The sequence below is a fragment of the Gossypium arboreum genome, chromosome 13 (assembly GCF_025698485.1).
Source record: "Gossypium arboreum isolate Shixiya-1 chromosome 13, ASM2569848v2, whole genome shotgun sequence".
Classification (NCBI taxonomy): domain Eukaryota; kingdom Viridiplantae; phylum Streptophyta; class Magnoliopsida; order Malvales; family Malvaceae; genus Gossypium; species Gossypium arboreum.
The window spans coordinates 124495128-124514032 of record NC_069082.1 but is presented as its reverse complement, the minus strand read 5'-3'; the positions used below and the strand labels follow the sequence as shown (position 1 = coordinate 124514032).

Here is an 18905-nt window from a genome sequence, read left to right as displayed (position 1 = left end):
TATTTTGAACACCATAAACAATGGAACTAACTCATCATTACATACAAAAACCATGCTACAGAGGAACAAGCATGGAGGGGGTTCTTAACATAACAATGAACAAAGAAGATTAAGCCTATTAACAAAATTCACAAACAAATATTTGAAGTTCCATTTACTAATTCTTGAAATGTTCTTTCAAACAAAATTATAAACTAACAAAACTTACTCAAGTAATTAAAGAAAATGGATTTGAGATTCTAAATTTAGCAAAAATCAAAGCAAGAAGTGTACAGAAAGCGAACTGAAACAACACTTACTGCTTTGATGTAGTGATAACGAAGAATGATGGAATTCGTTGCTGGTAAAAGTAAATTTGATCCCTATTTTCAAATATTAATGATAATAAAAAAAACTGTCTTAATACAAGTAATATTTTATTAATATAACTAAATTATAATAGGGTTGACAGTGGCAGATTAGTGCTGGTTATTTAAAGATTATAAGAAGAGAAAAAAGAAGTATCACTTGTCGGCGGATAGGCTCATGAGCGTTCCAAAAGATATATGTTTCGACTGTATCAAGGCCCCCATCTTTAGCTTTTTGTATAAGATCTGGCCACATCTATATATACTACATATAAATAGTGTGTCGAGAAATCAATTCCATGTACCTAGATAGAAATGAAAGGTCAATTTCAAGTAAATATACCAGAGGGGTGCTACTAGGGTAGTGGATTGCACCAAAACAGTCCATTTAATTTGCAAAATTGCATCAAACAAAATCAAGACATAAGACAATAAATTTGAATGCTCAAAGATGAAAGAAGGCAAAAATCAAAACCAGCCTAGATAGAAATCATCAATGGGATTAGTTGTTAAGGGCAACTAACCTTTGATTACTTGTCCACTACCAAGCTCAAACTCAATGGGATCACCTCTTTCAAAACTGGAATCGAAAACCTTCCCATCAGTGAGCTTCCCCTGCAAAAAGGGATGAAAATTTATGTAAACCAAGAAACTCACACCTATTTGGTAGTAAACAATTAATTCTAACCATAAAAGTTTAGAAGCCAATATGTTATTGACCACAAAAATTCACACCAAATCATTTTCTTTTCTTCTTCTTTTTTCCCCTTCTTATACACCCTTTTATACAATGAATTAGAAATCTAATAATGGCACAAGCAAAATAATATTTGAAACTGGCATAAGTTTACATACATATATATTATATCCCAATAAGTAACACCCATAAAATTAGTACAAGTTGATGGCCTCTTACTATAATAAAGTACAGAAAATTGCTTAAACCAAACTTCTATTTCCAAAATCCAACGAAGGAACATGCTATAAAGTCGAAACCAATCTGACATATCAAAATATAAAAAAATGTTTAGCTCCTCATTTGTTACTAACAAAATCGTAAAGAATGACCTAAATTTTAGAAGAAAAGTGCAGGAGAAATAGGCACAATTAAATATTCTTCATTAATGTTTTAAAGGTCAAGAAATATGATATAAAACTTAACATCGAGATGGAGCTATAGAAACATTACCCGATAGTGTACTTTTACTCTATCACCTTTATGAGCCTGGAATTCACATGATGGAGGCTTATACTATGAAAAGGTGAGAATGAAATAGTTAATAAGATCACAAGCAATGATTAAACTGACCAAGAAGTTAGAAACAAAAATAACAGCTTGATTATCTCGTACATAAAAATAACTAAGGTTACCAAATGAAACGGAAAAATGTAAAACCTTACTCTATTTCAACTCTGCATTTCATTTGATTTCATGAAGAAACCTTACTGCTTTATTCGAGATAATGATACATGAACCAACCAATACTGCTAACCCTAAATAAACCAAGGCTTCCTCCGAATTAGAAGTGTACCAAAATAAAATCAGAATTAATTAAAACGAAAGAAAGTTGAATCTGCTACAATTTTTTTAAAAATATTAAATTAGAAGACAAGAGACGTTTCAACAATCGATTAGATCTGGAAATTATGACGCAGGATAATTAATAACCGAAAGAACATAATTGGATAAGAAACTTACCTAATGCGAAAAGAACCAACGGAAGCACAATCGGAACCACCTTCAACGCGCAGCTGATACTCATTTTGTTTCACTCTCTCTAACTCCGACTAATTCTCTCTCGACTTATATTCTCTGTAAATTTTGGCATTGCGATTTTATCTAAAGCAAATGCAATCCGAATACTTAAAATGGGAAAAAGAAATAAGTACAAACTTGTATTTGGGGGATTTGGTTAACGAGCGGGTAACCAAATTGGGTGAGCGGATTTTGCCTTTTTTAATAAAAATAATGGCCTTTTGTATGCTTTTCTAAAAAACGCCGGTAATTTTAGATTTTTATGCGTTTTCACTAAAAAAGGCCGCTATAGTTTGAATTTTTTGCGTTTTACCTAAAAACGCCACTATTGCTCAATTTTAATTTTAATTTATTTTAACATATTTTTTATTTTTTCTTTCAAATTTTTGTGTTGAGATTATCATTTTTGGATTTTTTAAATTTTGAATATTGAACTTTTAACTGAAATATAGACTAAAATTTTAATTTTAAATATTAAATTTTTAAGTTTTTATTTTGATTTAATCATAGAGATTTTAAAAATAAATACATCAATATATTTTTATATTGAATAAATATAAATATTTATGTATGCAATATATAAATATAAAATGATGTTATCTCAATAATTGTGTTAATAATTTATAAGAACTAGATTAAATTAAAGTTCATATATACAATTGCACCCCGATCCCCATATTTATCCCTAAACACCGAAAACTATAAATATCATTAACTCAACATTTTAAAATTAATACTCTATTTTATAATTATATAAGAAAATATTTATCATATAAATTAAAAAACTAATTAATTTAAAACCCTAAACTCTTAATCCTTAAACCATAAATATTAAAACATAAACCCTGAATCATGAACCCTTAACCCTTAACCCTTAACCCCTAACCCCTAACCCCTTACACCTAAACCTTAAACCCCAACCCTTAAACCACACTTAAACCATAATCCCTAAACCTTAAAATAGTAACTCATAAACATTAAACCCTTAACCATATAACGTAAACCCTAAACTATAATGATAATTAATTCAATATTTTAAAATTAATACTATCTCTTTCACAATTATATAAGAAAATATTTAACATATAAATTAAAAACTAATTGGTCATATACCAAAAATAATTACGGAAAACGGGAAAATGATAGATGAGATTACGAGATATTGACCGGAAGGCCCGTGGGAGGGTGAATCTTGGCGGTGGGAGGTTTAGGGTTTTAAGGATATAATTTAGTGTTTAGGGTTTTAAGGTTTAAAGGTTTATTCTTTTAGGGGTTATAGATTAGTGTTTATGATATTTTTTGGGGTTTAAGATTTTAGGGGTTATATAACTTTTAGCGGCGTTTTACAAAAAGCGCCGCTAATGCTCCGGCTTTTAGCGGCGTTTTACCAAAAGCGCCGCTAATGCTTTGTTTTTTAGCGGCGTTTTACCAAAAACGCCGCTATTTCTCTATTTTTAGTGGCGTTTTAACAAAAAAAACAAGTATTGCTCCGTTTTTAGCGGCATTTTTGGTAAAACGCCGCTATTGCTCTGTGTTTTACAATTTTTGCGGCGTTTTTTGATAAAACGCCTCTAAAAATGCCGCTAAAGCCCTATTTTCCTGTAGTGATATGATGGTTGGTGGAGTAGAAGAATTAATGATAATATCCCTCGACCAAGGTAAAAAGCCACTTGACCGATGGAAGAATACCTGCAAGTAGTCCCATCCGAGTTAAATATCATAAAGCAGGACTTCGAAAAGAGAAATTTAGAGTTAGAAAAAAAAGATAGAGCAATTGGATGAGGAAAAGATGCACTTGAGGTTAGATGCCGATGTGCAAAAACTTGAGGCCGATAAGTTAAAGAAGGGGAAGAGGAAGAGGAAGGTCGAAGAGGATTTCGACAGTTTGAAGGCTGACTACAAAAAGATACGTATGTCGATAAGAACAGCTGGATTGGGAAAGACATCAGAACAGTGGCGACAAGAAGTTCAAGAAGAGAAGGCCAGAGCCGATCAGTGGGAGAAAAAATTCCATGATGCTCGAGCACGTGAAAGCGCCTTGAAGAGGAGTTTGGTCGAGGGCCAAGATAAGAAACAGATATTAGCAGGTCGGTAGCTGAGTTAGAAAAGGCTTTGCATCAGAGTCGTGGTCATAAATTTGATATTGAATTAAAGGCTAGCCTGAGCAGAATCGAGGATTTGAAAGGCAGGGTAGAAGAACTTGAGGCTGCGCTACAGAATTGTGAACTTCAAATCCAATTCCTTGAGTCGAGTAATGAGCAGTGAAAAGACCAGCTCCATCGATCACAGGACCAGGTCAGGGATAGAGATTATATCATGGACGAAGCTATAGCTCATATACGAGAAGTGACCGATCATTTAAAGACTTTAGCGGTTCAGGCTGATGTGTTAAGTGTGAAGTATGAGTTAGAGTCAGAATAGGGTTGTGAGTTGGCTTGTCTCCTTAAGAGAATTAAAACTTTGAGCATGAAGGCCAAGCCATATATATGATCTGTTTTATGTAAAGATTTTTGTTTTCTAATAAAGTTTTCTAAATGAAATTGAATTAGAATCGATGCCTCTTTAGTCTTACATAATCTCATGAATTTGCATTACATCACATTATGTGTATCAAACTTCACAAAAGAATCCTAATTAACTAGTAATTATATTATAGTTACCCTAAAATACCAATACTACACGCGCAAAAAAACCAAAGCTATAGATCAAAGGCTGGAGAAGTTGGAACAAATGCAGAAAGAGATGCAGGAACAGATGCAAGCGCAGATGCAAGAACAGTTGGCCAAGATTTAGCAAAATATGAAGGATCAAATGCTGGAATCTCAAGAGGATATGATGAGCCAATTGACCCGGTTATTAGCTGGAAGGCCGAAAAAAGGGAAGAGTCTCATAGTCAATGCTGAGGATGATAGCGAAATCCTTGCTTACCCTCCAGGTTTCACCCCAGAAAACACCCCACCACAAAGGGCGTCTGTCAGCATCAAACCCTCAAATCAGGTTGGTATTTCGACATCGATGAATTTCCTGACGAATTCATGTTTTAAACCTGAAAAAAATCGTGTAAATCCTACAGTCCCTGACTTAAATGAAGTAGCGGAGGCAGAGAAGGGAAAAACGAAATTTCTCAAGCAAATTGAGGACCAATATAAATGGTTGGTGGAGAAATTCAAGGCGTTGGAAAGCGTTGATAATTATTACAGAATGGATGCCAAAGAGTTGAGCTTAATCCCAGATTTGGTACTCTCTCCTAAGTTCAAAATGCCAGAATTTGAAAAATACAGTGGAACTAGTTACCCTGAGGCTCACATCACGATGTTTTGTCAGAAGATGACTGGTCATGTCAATAATGATCAGTTATTAATTCACTATTTTTAGGACAGTTTGGCTGGGGCTGCGGCCTAATGGTACAATCAATTGAGTCGTGCCTAAGTTAAATCATGGAAAGACTTAGCATAGGCCTTCATGAAGCAGTATGGCCATGTGACCGACATAGCATCTGACAGGATAACATTACAGAACATAGAGAAGAAGTCAAATGAGAGTTTCAGGCAATACGCTCGGAGGTAGAGAGAAGTTGAGACACAAGTCCAACCTCCACTATTAGAAAAAGAAACAACTATGCTTGTCATCAATACCTTGAAAGCACCTTTTATTAATCACATACTGGGAAGCGCAACAAAGAGTTTTGCGGATGTAGTTATATCTGGAAAAATGATAGAGAACACAATAAGGTGCGGAAAGATAGAGGCTGGATAAGGCACCAGAAGGACAGCCCCAAAAAAAAGAAAAAATGAAGTCAGCAATGTAAGCGTGGGTTATACGAAACCACTCACCGTAAATCAACCAAAGGTAGTAACCACGGGTCAGCAAGCCTCGGCAAGGCAAGAGCCCAATACAAAATAGAATACGGAGAGACCCCAATTTACTCACATTCTAATAACGTATCGGAAGCTGTATAAAAATTTATTCGATACATACGTTGTATCCCCGTTCTATTTAAAACAGTTGCAGCCCCCATAGCCCAAGTGGTATGATGCAAGTGCCCAATGTGAATATTATGGGGGCATCGCGGGGCACTGATAGAGAACTGCACCTCTTTCAAAAGAGTAGTCGAAAGGCTCATCAATATGGGTGTTGTAAAATTCGATGAAGCACCCGGGGTAGAAAACCCGTTACCCAATTATAATGCTAATGGGGTAAACACATTAGTCGAAGATACAGAAAGTAGAAATAAGTTGGATGTAGCGGAAGTGAAAACCTCGATGAAGGAGGTTTTGAAGAAGATGGTAGAGAGAGGTCTAATTATGCAAAACTTTAGGAGCAAATCCCAAAAAACAGGGAACTATTGTGAGTTCCATAGAGAGGAGGACCATGATATTGAAACATGCGATAAATTCAGAACCCTGGTACAGGGTTTAATGGACAACAAGGAGCTGGAGTTCTTTGAGTTCACTGAGGTGAAAGATGTGTGCACCTCGAAGGTGAGGCTAAGAAAGAAGGTCTGTGAGGTGAATCACCCAGCGGTGATCATTTTAGACCGAGAGTAAATAAAGCTGGAGTAAGAACGACGCCAAAAGTGGTGATTCAAAAACTGGTGGCTTTTCCTTACAAGGATAACAATAAGGTGCCTTGGAAGTATAATTGTAATGCAACGACACCAAGAGAGGGGGGGCTGGTCAGCATGCTAGATATGAAAGCCGAGCCTGTGAAAGAGAAATTTTGATGTTTGAACAAGGGGAAGAGAGGATAAAACCACTGGCTAATGAACCGGTAACAGCGGATGAAGCTAAAGAATTTCTGAAGTTCTTGAAACACAATGAGTATAGTGTTGTGGAGCAGTTGCACAAACAGTCAACCCGCACCTCAGTACTAGCTTTGCTTCAAAATTCGGAGGCACACTGTAATGTGTTGATGAAGGTGTTGAATAAAACCTATGTCGCAGAAGACATTTCAGTGAACAAGCTGGACCGTCTCGTCAGCAATATAAGTGCTGATAACTTCATTTCTTTCAGCAATGATGAGATATCGCCAGGTGGCATAGGGTCCACCACAGCTCTGCAAATCACTACCCAGTGTAAAGGGGATACACTATCGGGGGTATTGATTGATAATGGGTTAGCACTGAATGTCTTACCTCTGTCCAAATTGAATAGGTTGCCTATAGATAGTTCTCATATGAAGACATGCCAGAACACAGTGAGAGCGTTCGATGTCACCGAGAGGAAAGTAATAGGTAGGATTGAGGTCCCCTTTTTGATCGGACCCAACACATACGAGGTAGACTTTCTCGTGATGGACATCAGGCCCTCTTATAATTGTTTACTGGGGAGGCATTGGATTCACTCAGCAGGAGCAGTACCGTCATCATTGCACCAGAAGCTGAAGTTAGTGACGATGGGCCGGTTGATAACTATAAATGCAGAGGAAGACATTATCGCATCCATTGCTAATGATGCGCCATATATCGAGAGTGATGATGAAACAATTGAGTGTTCCTTCCGGTAATTAAAATTCGTAAACGTAACTTTCATCATTAAATGAGGCAGGATTCCAACGCCAGAGATATCTGAAGCTACAAGGATGAGCTTACAACTGATAGTAGGAAAATAAACATTGCCCGGAATGGGGTTCGAAAAATACCTTCACGGACGAGTCGAAGTACTGGTGTTAGTTGAAAAATAGGATCATTTTGGCTTAAGACATAAGCCAGAGGCAAAACAGAAGAAGGAAGAGCTAGAAAAGAAACGGGAGAGACGAAGGGCACGACTGAGTGGGACAAAAGTCAAGTGGGAACCAATGACCTTCCCCCATATATCCAATACATTTGTGTCAGGAGGAATTATTCATCTTGAATCAGAGAGGACAAGAGAAGAGACAGTTGAAGAGCTGATGAGAAGTTTAAGCATTAATGCCATATCGGAGAAGAGGGCGATGGAAGGAAACTTATCAGGCATCCGTCCTTATGAGCTTGGAAGTGTCCTGAATAACTGGACTACGGAGGAAATTCCTTAGAGCTAGTACTGAGTAATGTTCAGAACTCACTTATTGTTTTAAGCCTAGAAACAGTAAGAATATTTTGTGAAATAGGTTCATGTTCAAACACCTTTGTTTTCAATAAGAAATGCATTTTTTTTTGTGTCTCATTCTGGGCAAATCTTTTTTCATATTCATATCATATTCATAATCATGCCATACAAATAAGCCACCATTGGATTTATTCTTTGGATATTTTTTCGTGTTATAATAGGTCTCCAGATATCAATGTCACGAGCAACACTGTTACGAATGCAGAATCTCTTTTTGAGCGGGATATATGTTTAGAGGGATCTCAAGTTTTGAAGATGAAAAAGATTGTGGGTTATCTCTGGATTTGTTAAATATGGTAGAATGAGAAGAGAAACAAATTCTACCCAATAAGGGGACAACCGAGAATGTGCCTTTGGAAGAAGGGAAAGAAGTGAAAATTAGAACTTGCATAACCGAGGGAGCAAGGCGAGACCTCGTTAAACTGCTACAAGAGTTCAAAGATGTCTTCGCATGGTCGTATCAAGACATGCCTGGGTTAAGAGCAGACAATACGGTACATCGAGTCCCCATAAAAGAAGAGCACAAGCCTGTTCAACAGAAGCTTCGAAGGATGAGACCCGATGTTGCAGTAAAAATAAGGGAAGATGTTAGAAAGCAATTCGAAGCTGGGTTTTTGCAAGTGGTGAATTACTCGGAATGGGTTGCCAATGTTGTCCCTGTCCCTAAGAAGGATGGCAAAGTGCGGATGTGTGTGGATTACAGAGACTTGAACAAGGCCAGCCCAAATGACAATTTCCTGTTGCCTCATATCGACACGTTGGTAGATAACATGGCGGGTTACTCGTTATTCTTTTTCATGAATAGTTTTTCTGGATACAATCAGATAAAGATGTATCCTGCAGACATGAAAAAGACCACATTCATAATATTGTGGGGAACATTTTAGTATAAAGTGATGTCATTCGAGTTAAAAAATACGGGAGCAATGTATTAAAGAACCATGGTGACCTTGTTTCACGACATGATGCATAAGGAGATTGAGGTTTACGTCGACGATATTATTGCAAAATCTCGAATAGAGGAAGAGCTCATACAGATTTTGAGGAAATTATTCTTGAGGCTGAGAAAATTCCAGCTAAAGCTCAATCCAACAAAGTGTACTTTCGGGGCTAGGTCAAGAAAGTTACCCGGTTTCGTTATCAATGAGAAAGGAATCGAGGTTGACCCCGACAAAGTCAAAGCTATACAACAATTACCCCCGCCACGTACTCAAAAGGAAGTCTGAGGTTTTCTGAGAAGATTAAATTACATTGCTCGGTTTATTTCGCAACTAACTGAGAAATGTGACCCCATATTTCGTCTTCTCAATAAACACAATCCAGGCGTATGGGATGAAAAGTGTCAGAAGACCTTTGATAAAGTTAAACAATATTTGTTAAATTCCCCAGTGCTAACACTTTCTAGCCCGGGTAAAAAATTAATATTGTATTTGACGGTATTTAACCACTCAATGGGATGTGTGCTTGGTCAACACGATGAGATAGGTAAGAAAGAAAAGGCGATATACTACCTTAGTAAGAAATTCACTGGATGTGAGATGAGATATCCGCCAATTGATAAGCTATGTTGTGCTTTGGTCTGGACAACTTGGAGATTGAGGCAGTACATGTTGTACCATACGACCTGGCTAATCTCGAAATTAGATCCTTTTAAGTTCATGATGGAATCAGCTGCTCTGAATGGAAGGATGGCCCAATTGCAAATTCTACTCTCCAGATTCAACATAATTTATGTGAGCCAGAAGGATATAAAAGAGAGTGCGATAGCGGATTTTCTGGCCAGTAGAGCTTTAGAATATTACGAGCCCTTGAACTTTGATTTCTCCAATGAATATCTAATGTATGTGGCAGCCCCTTGGAAACTGAATTTTGATGGAGTACCGAACGCCGTTGGCAATGGAATTGGGGCAGTCTTGGTATCCCTAAATGGATATCACTATCCTTTCACTTGCAAATTAGATTTTGATTGCACAAGTAATATGGCAGAATATGAAGCATATATCAAGGGTATCCGTGCAGATGTAGAGCACAAAATCAAGGTGTTAGATGTATATGAGGATTCCGCACTAGTGATCTATCAACTCAAATGTGAATGGGAAACAAGAGACTCAAAGTTGATCAGTTACTGAGAGCTGGTTCTAGACTTAATCAAGGTGTTTGATGATATCACTTTCCATTATCTCTCGCGTGATGAAAATCAGATGGCTGATGCCCTGGCTACGTTAATTTCCATGTTCAGCGCAAATAAACAAGAGGATATGAAGCCGATTCAGATGAGTATTTACTATGCTCCAGCTCATTACTGCAATATCAATGAAGAGGAAGAGAGGGATGATCATCCTTGGTATCAGGATATTCTTCGATATGTGAAAAATCGTGTATATCCTGATCAGGCAATCGAAAATGATAAAAGAACATTAAGGAGGAAAGCCGGTGACAATGTCTTAGACAGTGAAATCCTGTATAAAAGAAGAAAGGACCAAGTGCTGCTAAGACATGTTAACACTGTCGAAGCAAAGAAAATCTTGGAAGAAGTCCATGAAGGTGTCTGTGGAACGCATGCCAATGGGTTCACAATGGCTAGACAAATTATGAGATTCGGGTATTACTGGTCTACAATGGAAGGAAATTGCATCAATTATGCCAAAAAATGCCATAAGTGCTAAATTTATGGTGACAAGATCCATGTGCCTCTTTCATTTCTTCATGTCATGACTTCCCCATGGCCTTTCTCAATGTGGGCATGGACGTTATTGGGCCGATTTCGCCGAAGGCTTTTAACGGACATAATTTTATCTTTGTGGTCATTACTTCACCAAGTGGATGGAGGTTGCTTCATACGCCAATGTCACGAAGTCAGCAGTTAGCAAGTTCTTGAAAAAGGAAATTATATGTCAGTTTGGCATGCCAGAGAGAATCATATCTGACAACGAGTTAAATTTAAACAACAGCGTGATTGTAGAGGTCTGCAGTCACTTCAAAATTAAGCACCCCAACTCATCACCATACCGTCCGAAAATAAATGGGGCAGTTGAGGCTGCAAATAAAAATATAAAGAAGATCATGGGGAAAATGGCTGAGATTTACAAGAATTGGCATGAAAAGTTATTGTTTGCCCTCTATGCTTATCGAACGTCTGTCAGAACTTCTACCGGGGCAACACCTTTCTCGTTGGTTTATGAGATGGAGGCAGTTTTGCCTATCGAAGTCGAGATTCCTTCTCTCTGGGTTTTATCTGAATTGAGGCTAGATGAAGTAGAATGGGTCCAATCTCGGTACGACCAGCTGAACTTGATTAAAGAAAAGAGGCTGAAGGCTATCCATCATGGTCACATGTACCAAAAACGAATGATGCAAGCTTACAACAAGAAAGTTCGGCCAAGGGTATTCTAGGAAGGGGACTTGGTATTGAAAAAGATTCTCTCTATGCAAAAGGATTTTAGAGGGAAATGGATGCCAAACTGATAAGGACCTTATGTAGTGAAAAAGGTTTTTTCTGGAGGGGCACTAATATTAGCAGAAATGGATGGCAAAAGCTTCCCCAGCTCGGTAAATTCAGATTCGGTTAAGAAGTACTTCACCTGAAAAAGAAGAGGCCAATACGAAAACGCGCAATGGGCGCTTTGAAAAAAAAATAGAGAGGCTAAGGCGAAAACCCGCAAAGGGCGCTTTGAGACCAAAGGGGTTTTGAGTTGAAAACCTGAAAAAGGGCAGCTGAAATTTTGATCAAAGATGGGGCATGTTGCGACTTTGTTCTACCAGAATTAACAAGAAGGAGGAACATTACATCTTAGAGGCATCAACGAAATACTTCGGACCTCCTAAACACACATCTGGCTCCCAAGGGTTTTGAACAATCCAAATAGAGAAGTTCACGCTGCGATATCTGGGGCACCAATTTTTCATCTTATATATATTTTGTACCTTAGCAAAATCTGTTATCTTGATTAATTTGCTATCTCGAGTTTCGCTCTCAATAAAGTTTCATCTTATCCATTCTGATAGCCTTTTTCAAGCATTTCCTATTGCAATATTGGTTAATGGACTAATAACACTTTCATAAAAGGAGTTTTACATATTATTCTAGAAGCTTCTAAGTGGTGCAAGAACCCGAAACTGGTCAATTATTCAGAACCCACCAAACTTAAGGGTTAAAATTACCTGAGAAGTAGAAGTTTAAAGTTAGAACCATTGTTTCAGATGTTTGTTAAAGAAATCAGTTGAATAAGAAGAAATACGCCAATGACAAACGGGGAGCAATAACAGCTTAAACTTAAAAAAGGGCATTTTCATTACATTTTGCATTCATACAAATGTCATCCATAATACATCTAGTTAAGGGCGTTTGATTCATTTTAATCATAACATCCTAGTCATTTGGCATAAATATAGGCATATGAAACCAAGTCTATAGGACATGTTCTCCGGAGGACGGTGTAACGACATCGGTAGAAGATATAGATATTCCCTAAACAGTAGGGTAATAGGCCAAAAATTATAGATCTTATCTCCATGTATCGACTATGGAGCAGATCTTAGCCACCAGCCTTATCTCTCTAAGATAGCAAGAGAGCAGGTTGAAGATACAAGTCTTATCTTCCTGAAGTTGCAGGAAGCAGACTGGAAATTACAGATCTTATCTCCATGTACCGGCTATGGAGCAGATCAGAAATGGCGAGTCTTATCTCTATGTATCGTTTATGGAGCAGATTTTAGTCACCAGCCTTATCTCTCTAAGATAGCAAGAGAGCAGATTGAAGATACAAGTCTTATCTTCCTGAAGTTGCAAGAAGCAGACTGGAAATTATAGATCTTATCTCCATGTATCGGCTATGGAACAGATCAGAAATGGCAAGTCTTATCTCTATGTATCGGTTATGGGGCAGATTTTAGCCACCAACCTTATCTCTCTGAGGTAACAAGAGAGCAGGTTGAAGATATAAGTCTTATCTTCCTAAAGTTGTAGGAAGTAGGTTGTAAATTACGAATCTTATCTTCATGTATCGGCTATGGAGCAGATCGAAAATAGCGAATCTTATCTCCATGTATTGGCTATGGAGTAGATTTTAGCCACCAGTCTTATCTCTTTGAGGTAGCAAGAGAGCAAGTTGAAGATACAAGTCTTATCTTCCTAAAGTTGTAAGAAGCAGACTGGAAATTACAGATCTTATTGTAATATCCTGAATTAGGGCCTAATCGGAATAGTGGTTTCGTGACCACAAATCCGAGATAGAAATAATTATTTTACAATGATTTTGATGTTTATGATATGATTGCATGATTGTGTGAAAATTTCGTGATGAAATTCTATGCCTAAAGTGCTTAAATTGAAAGTAGGGACTAAATCGAATAAGTTGCAAAACTTGCATTCTAGAAGTTTTTAGTATGAAATTGTTTTGGAATATTAATGAGGAGGTCTTAAATAGCAATTTGACCAATTTTAAGTTCATGGACAAATTAGGACATGGAAGGAATTTTGGAAAGTTTAGTAGTAAGGGTATTTTGGTCATTTAGTTATTAAAATGAATTAAAAACAAAATTAAAAGCCAATTTTGTCCATCTTCTTCATTAGGCCGAAATTTCAAGGGTTCTCCATAGCTAGGGTTTGTTTCAAGCTTCCAAGCTCCATAGTAAGTGATTCCAAGCCCGCTTTTAATGATTTTTACGTTTTGAGATCCCTAACTCGATAAAGCTTATGTTAGCAATAATTTAACCTAGGGTTTATATTTGGAAAAATACCCATAGGTGAAATTTGTGTATTTTGATGTTTTATGATAGAATATGAAGTTTTAAATTATGTTAGACAACTTGTACTACTCGATTTTAAGCAAAAACGAGTAAAAGGGCTTAATCGGTAAAAATACCTAATAGTCACAAGTACATGTTAGAGTGAGAATTTGATGTTGCCATAGAAGAGAAAAGTGATCAGCATGTTGTAAAACATAAGAATAAGGAATAAAGTTTAATCCAGAGCCTAGGGGCAAAAATGTAAATATGCAAAAGTTTAGGGTAAAATTGTAATTTTGCCAAAATTTGAGTTAAGGATTAATTTGATAATTTGAGTATTAAATAAGCTAAATGTGTTATTTTAGATCAAGAAAGACGTGGAATCGACCTCAATCGAGGAAAAGAAAAGATTGTGGACTAAATTGCAAAATCTTTGTATTTTGGTACCAAGGTAAGTTCATGTGTAAATAATGTAGCATAATGGTTATTTTTAAGTTATTGATGTTAATTATATGCTATGCTGAATTTTATTATGAAATGTATGCTTTGTGGTTAATTTCAAATAATATGTAAATTATGTGAACTACTTGTTAAATATAATTGTTACCGAGTATTGATTTCGGCATTCTACGGAAGACGGCAAGGATAAGTGATCGAGGAAAAGCCCGTTTGAACCTTAGGAATAGATTAGGATACAAGTGACATGTCACTAGGATGGTTGAGCATCCGAACTCGTTGAGTTGAGTCCGAGTTCACTTATGGATGCGAATGTTCGAACTCGTTGAGTTGAGTCCGAGTTCGTGAGATGTAACTAGGCATCCGAACTCGTTGAGTTGAGTCCGAGTTCACTTATGGATGCGAACGCCGAGCTCGTTGAGTTGAGTCCGAGTTCGCTTATGGGCGGTTACATGATTGCTTGATTGAATATGTAGCACTTATGTGCAATTTATCCGTATCCAATTATATTCGATGTGTTCAACGGGTAAAGTTCTACTCAAATGGAGGAAAATTTCGAGATGTAAAGAGACGTATTGGTAAGTGATATGAAATGGATATTTTGGACAGGTATGTATTTAACCCTCGGGTTGAGTATTGATACAACCACTATAAGGTAATAAGATGATGAAAAATGATTAGAAATGTGATACGTGTTTTAGTGATGCATGCTAATGTTGATTGGTATGACTGTTTGTTATGTTACTTATTATTTGCATATGAACTTACTAAGCATTTATGCTTACTCCTCCTTCTTACTCATTGTAGTTTTGGACAAGCCACTCAGAGTCGGGATAGGTCAAGGCTCACCACACTATCCGAAGACTTTTGGTAAATGGCTCAGAAATTTAAGTATGGCATGTATAGCAATATACCTTTTGTGTAAATGATCTTATGGTATGGTGATGGAATGGTTGAGGAAATGCTTGATAATGATAAATTATGAAAATAGTTAGTTTAGATTATATTTGATGTTAAGGAAAATTAATAAGATACTTAGTGCATAAAACTCATAAAAGGGATGAAATTTGCCATAAACAGAATACTGCAGCAACACTGACGTGAGTTTGAAAATTTACTAAAATCATAGAAATTGAATTTGGTGATGGACTACATATCAAATTGAAGCTTATTATGTCTAGTTTCACATGAAACAAATGAAACAAGTAAAGGAATTATATGTTAGAAGATATTAGAATTTTAGTGAAACAGGGTCATAGCAGTTTCTGAATCCCTGTTCCAACTTTAGAAATTCACCATAAATTGTAAAGATATAATTAGGTAGTGTATTTTATATTATCAGAATCCTTATTGAGTCTATTTTCAGAATAAATAAACCTCATATTCATATGAATTTTGTACAGAGAGAAATATGGTTCGTAGTAAACAGAGGTCAGACCAGTCAAGTCCTGAAACAGGGGTAACTTTAACTAATAAACTGTACTAATTGGTCCAACCAAAAATTCTAAAAAAAAAAATAGTAGATAGGTATATGAGTCTAGATTTAGGGAAAATTTACGGATCTTGATTTCGAGTTTCGTAACTCGAGATATGATTTTTCTTGTGACTGTGATGCAAGTAGCTTAAAAGCTGCGAATGTAGAAATAAATAATCTAAAGTTCTAAATATGTTAAATTAAGCTTAGTAACACCTCATACTCGACTCCGGCGACGGTCTCGGGCGTGGGGGCGTTACACTTATCCTGCTATAGAGCAGGTCAGAAATGGCGAGTCTTATCTCCATGTATCGGCTACAGAGCAGATTTTAGCCACCGACCTTATCTCTCTAAGGTAGCAGTGGAGCAGATTGAAAATGAGTTTCTATACCCCTGAAGACGCAGTGGGTTAAAGTGAGGATACCAGAAGAAAGAAAGCACAAAGAAGTCAAGACTTAGCAAGACCGGGCAAAATTGGCCCTTTTAAAGTCTTTGCTCCGTTCTCGTTACACGACAATGAGCAAAAAAGGGCAGCTGTAGGGCCCAATTTCAGCACGGCCTAAACCACCAGGAACCAAAACCAAATACAAGCCAATTAAAGCCCAAATACCTACCTTTAAGTCCAAATCACAGCCCAAATCAAACATCTAAAACAAAATTACAGACCAAGCCCAATTACCTAAACCCTAAGCAAACCCCACCAGCCCAAAAAAATAATAAAAACAAAAACAAAAAGCCTAGCAGCCAACACCATCAGCCGCCATAACCCAGGGCAGTCTCCAGGCACCGCATGTCTCACGCTTCCTCCGCGTCGTGCGCTGCTCCACCATGCCACATCAGTGATGCACTTACGCACGTACCTGAAAACGTGTAAAATGGGTTGTAAATATTGGCTATAAAAGCCAATATACGATTTTGTATATGGGGAGGTTTTTTTTTAGGAGAAATGGGAGATCTAAAAAAATAACAGTTGTACAACATACAATAGAGAGCACTTCAGGAAATACGAACAGATCAAGGGAATTATTCTAAGGTTTTTACTTTCTTTATTTGCTCTATTTATTTTACTTTTGAATCTTCTATATATATATCTACACATATTTCGGGAAATATATAAAACGAATGAGATACCTTTCTTCGCCTGGAAAAGGAGCTCCGGCTGCCATACATGTTGGTCACTGATGATGAAGCCGGCGGTGGTGATCTGCTGGAGTTTGGGTGTGAATCACAGGATGAGAGGGGGGTTGAGAGCCTTCTCTCTGTTTTAAAAAAAATGAATGAAGAGTGATGTTTTAAATTTTTTTTTTATTTTCTAAAAAGTTTTTTTAATGATAAAAAGGGAAACAAAATATGGTTTCAATTAATATTAAAACAAAACAGCATTAGGGGGTGGGATCAGTATGCGTTTTGCCTGGATCCACGCGCATTTTACCTTTAATTGGGTAATTTGCGCAATTGGTCCTCTCCTTCGCGTTAGCATTCAATTGTGCCACGTTTAAGTTTTTTTAAATTATTTTAATTTGTCCCTGTAATCTGCGCGCTATTTCAATTTGGCCCTCCCCTTAGCACAGTATTTTGAGATTTGGGGCAGCTTCAGTTTTAGTCCTCGAACATTTGTGCACATTTAATTTCGGCCCAAAATTCTGTTTTAATGACTTATTATGTTTATAAATTATCCCTTGGGTTTTGTTTTTTCTCTTAATCCGGTTTTAGCTATTCATTTTTTTTAAACATGTTGATTTAATATATTATTTAGAACTATTTTAATTTCACACTCTTTTATTTATTTTATTTTCATGTGCATACTTGTCTATCTGAAACACTTTCATGTATTATTATTACTACTATATATATTATTTATATTAGGTTTTTCCAGTATATATGTATTGCTTTGTATATTTTAATTAACATTTTTATTTCGAATCTCATTTACGCGTTACACATATTATTTGTTCTTATTTTTTATTTTGATACAGTTCAAGCTTTTATTCAAATTATTTACTTTATAATATTTGTTTTGAAATTCATTCGTACATTACTATTTAATATATTATTTCTTTTATTTTTTCTATTCTTTTTAAATTCTTATATCTATTACTGCTTTAAATTTTCGTATAGTTTGTATAGTAATATTTCCAAATTTTCTTCTTCCTATTATTCATTTTATTTTATTTTAAAATTTGTTATATTTTATTGTGTGATTTATTTGAAACTTCTTTTAAAATTGGTTTCTTATTCATTAGCCCTTAGTTATAAATGGTGGTATTTGTATAATATATGATGTGCTGCTATTGCATGTATTCTAAGTTGTTCCTTGCATTTCCTTATTATTTTAGATTATTCATGAAATGTTATTGCCACGTGTTTTATTCCTTATGTTATCGAATTATCCCTTTTTAATAAAAATACATTTCACTTATTTATTACATTTTATTCAAAATTTTAAACAATGCAATACTTGGTACTTGGGAGCTTTGAAAAATTGTGTCCTAACTTACTGAGTTTCAATTTTCCTCGTTGAACCTAAGTAACCGAGTACCCTTTTCAATCAAAACGTATAAGTTTCAAATAAAAGCTTATTCTCAGAAATTCGAGGTGTTGTGTCCTAACTTACTGGATATGACATTTTGTATCTCGAGATAATGATTTCTAAAAACATAAAGGCAATATTCTATGTTTGGAATTGTGAGAAATCGAGCCCTAACTTACTGGGTTCCGATTTTTCATTTGACCCAAATGATTGAATATCCTTTTTTAAATTTCACAGCATGAGTTTTAAAAAAATCAAAAGACAAGCTCAGTTTCGAAAATATGAAATGTCGTATCCTAACTCACTGGGTATGACATTTTATTTCTTCGAAATAAGAGGGTCTTAGCATCTCATTTAATTTATTCAAGTGTTTTTTTTAAAATAAAAAAATAAAAGAATCGTATTCTAAACTCTTTTCAAACATTCGACGTTAAGGCATTGATTAATCAATTCGGTACCAATTTTGGACGTTACGAGGGTGCTAACCCTTCCTCGTGCGTAACCGACTCCCGAATCTATTTTTTAGTTT

At 36.1% G+C, this 18905-nt stretch overlaps 1 protein-coding gene across 1 annotated transcript; it reads left to right on the top strand.

The window, feature by feature from the left end:
* Nucleotides 1-9640: 9640 nt before the first annotated feature.
* Nucleotides 9641-10855, top strand: LOC108462466 (uncharacterized). The gene is made up of 2 exons (XM_017762411.1): nucleotides 9641-10258; nucleotides 10343-10855. The coding sequence occupies exons 1-2, from the start codon at nucleotides 9641-9643 to the stop codon at nucleotides 10853-10855; spliced, it is 1131 nt and encodes a 376-aa protein (XP_017617900.1).
* The last annotated feature ends 8050 nt before the right edge of the window (nucleotides 10856-18905 follow it).

Bases quoted from the DNA above. Each gene is read 5' to 3' on its own strand.
- LOC108462466 (XM_017762411.1), top strand. From the start codon at position 9,641: ATGGGATGTGTGCTTGGTCAACACGATGAGATAGGTAAGAAAGAAAAG. The intron at 10,259-10,342 runs GTGATCTATCAA...GACTTAATCAAG, and splicing joins TATATGAGGATTCCGCACTA to GTGTTTGATGATATCACTTT.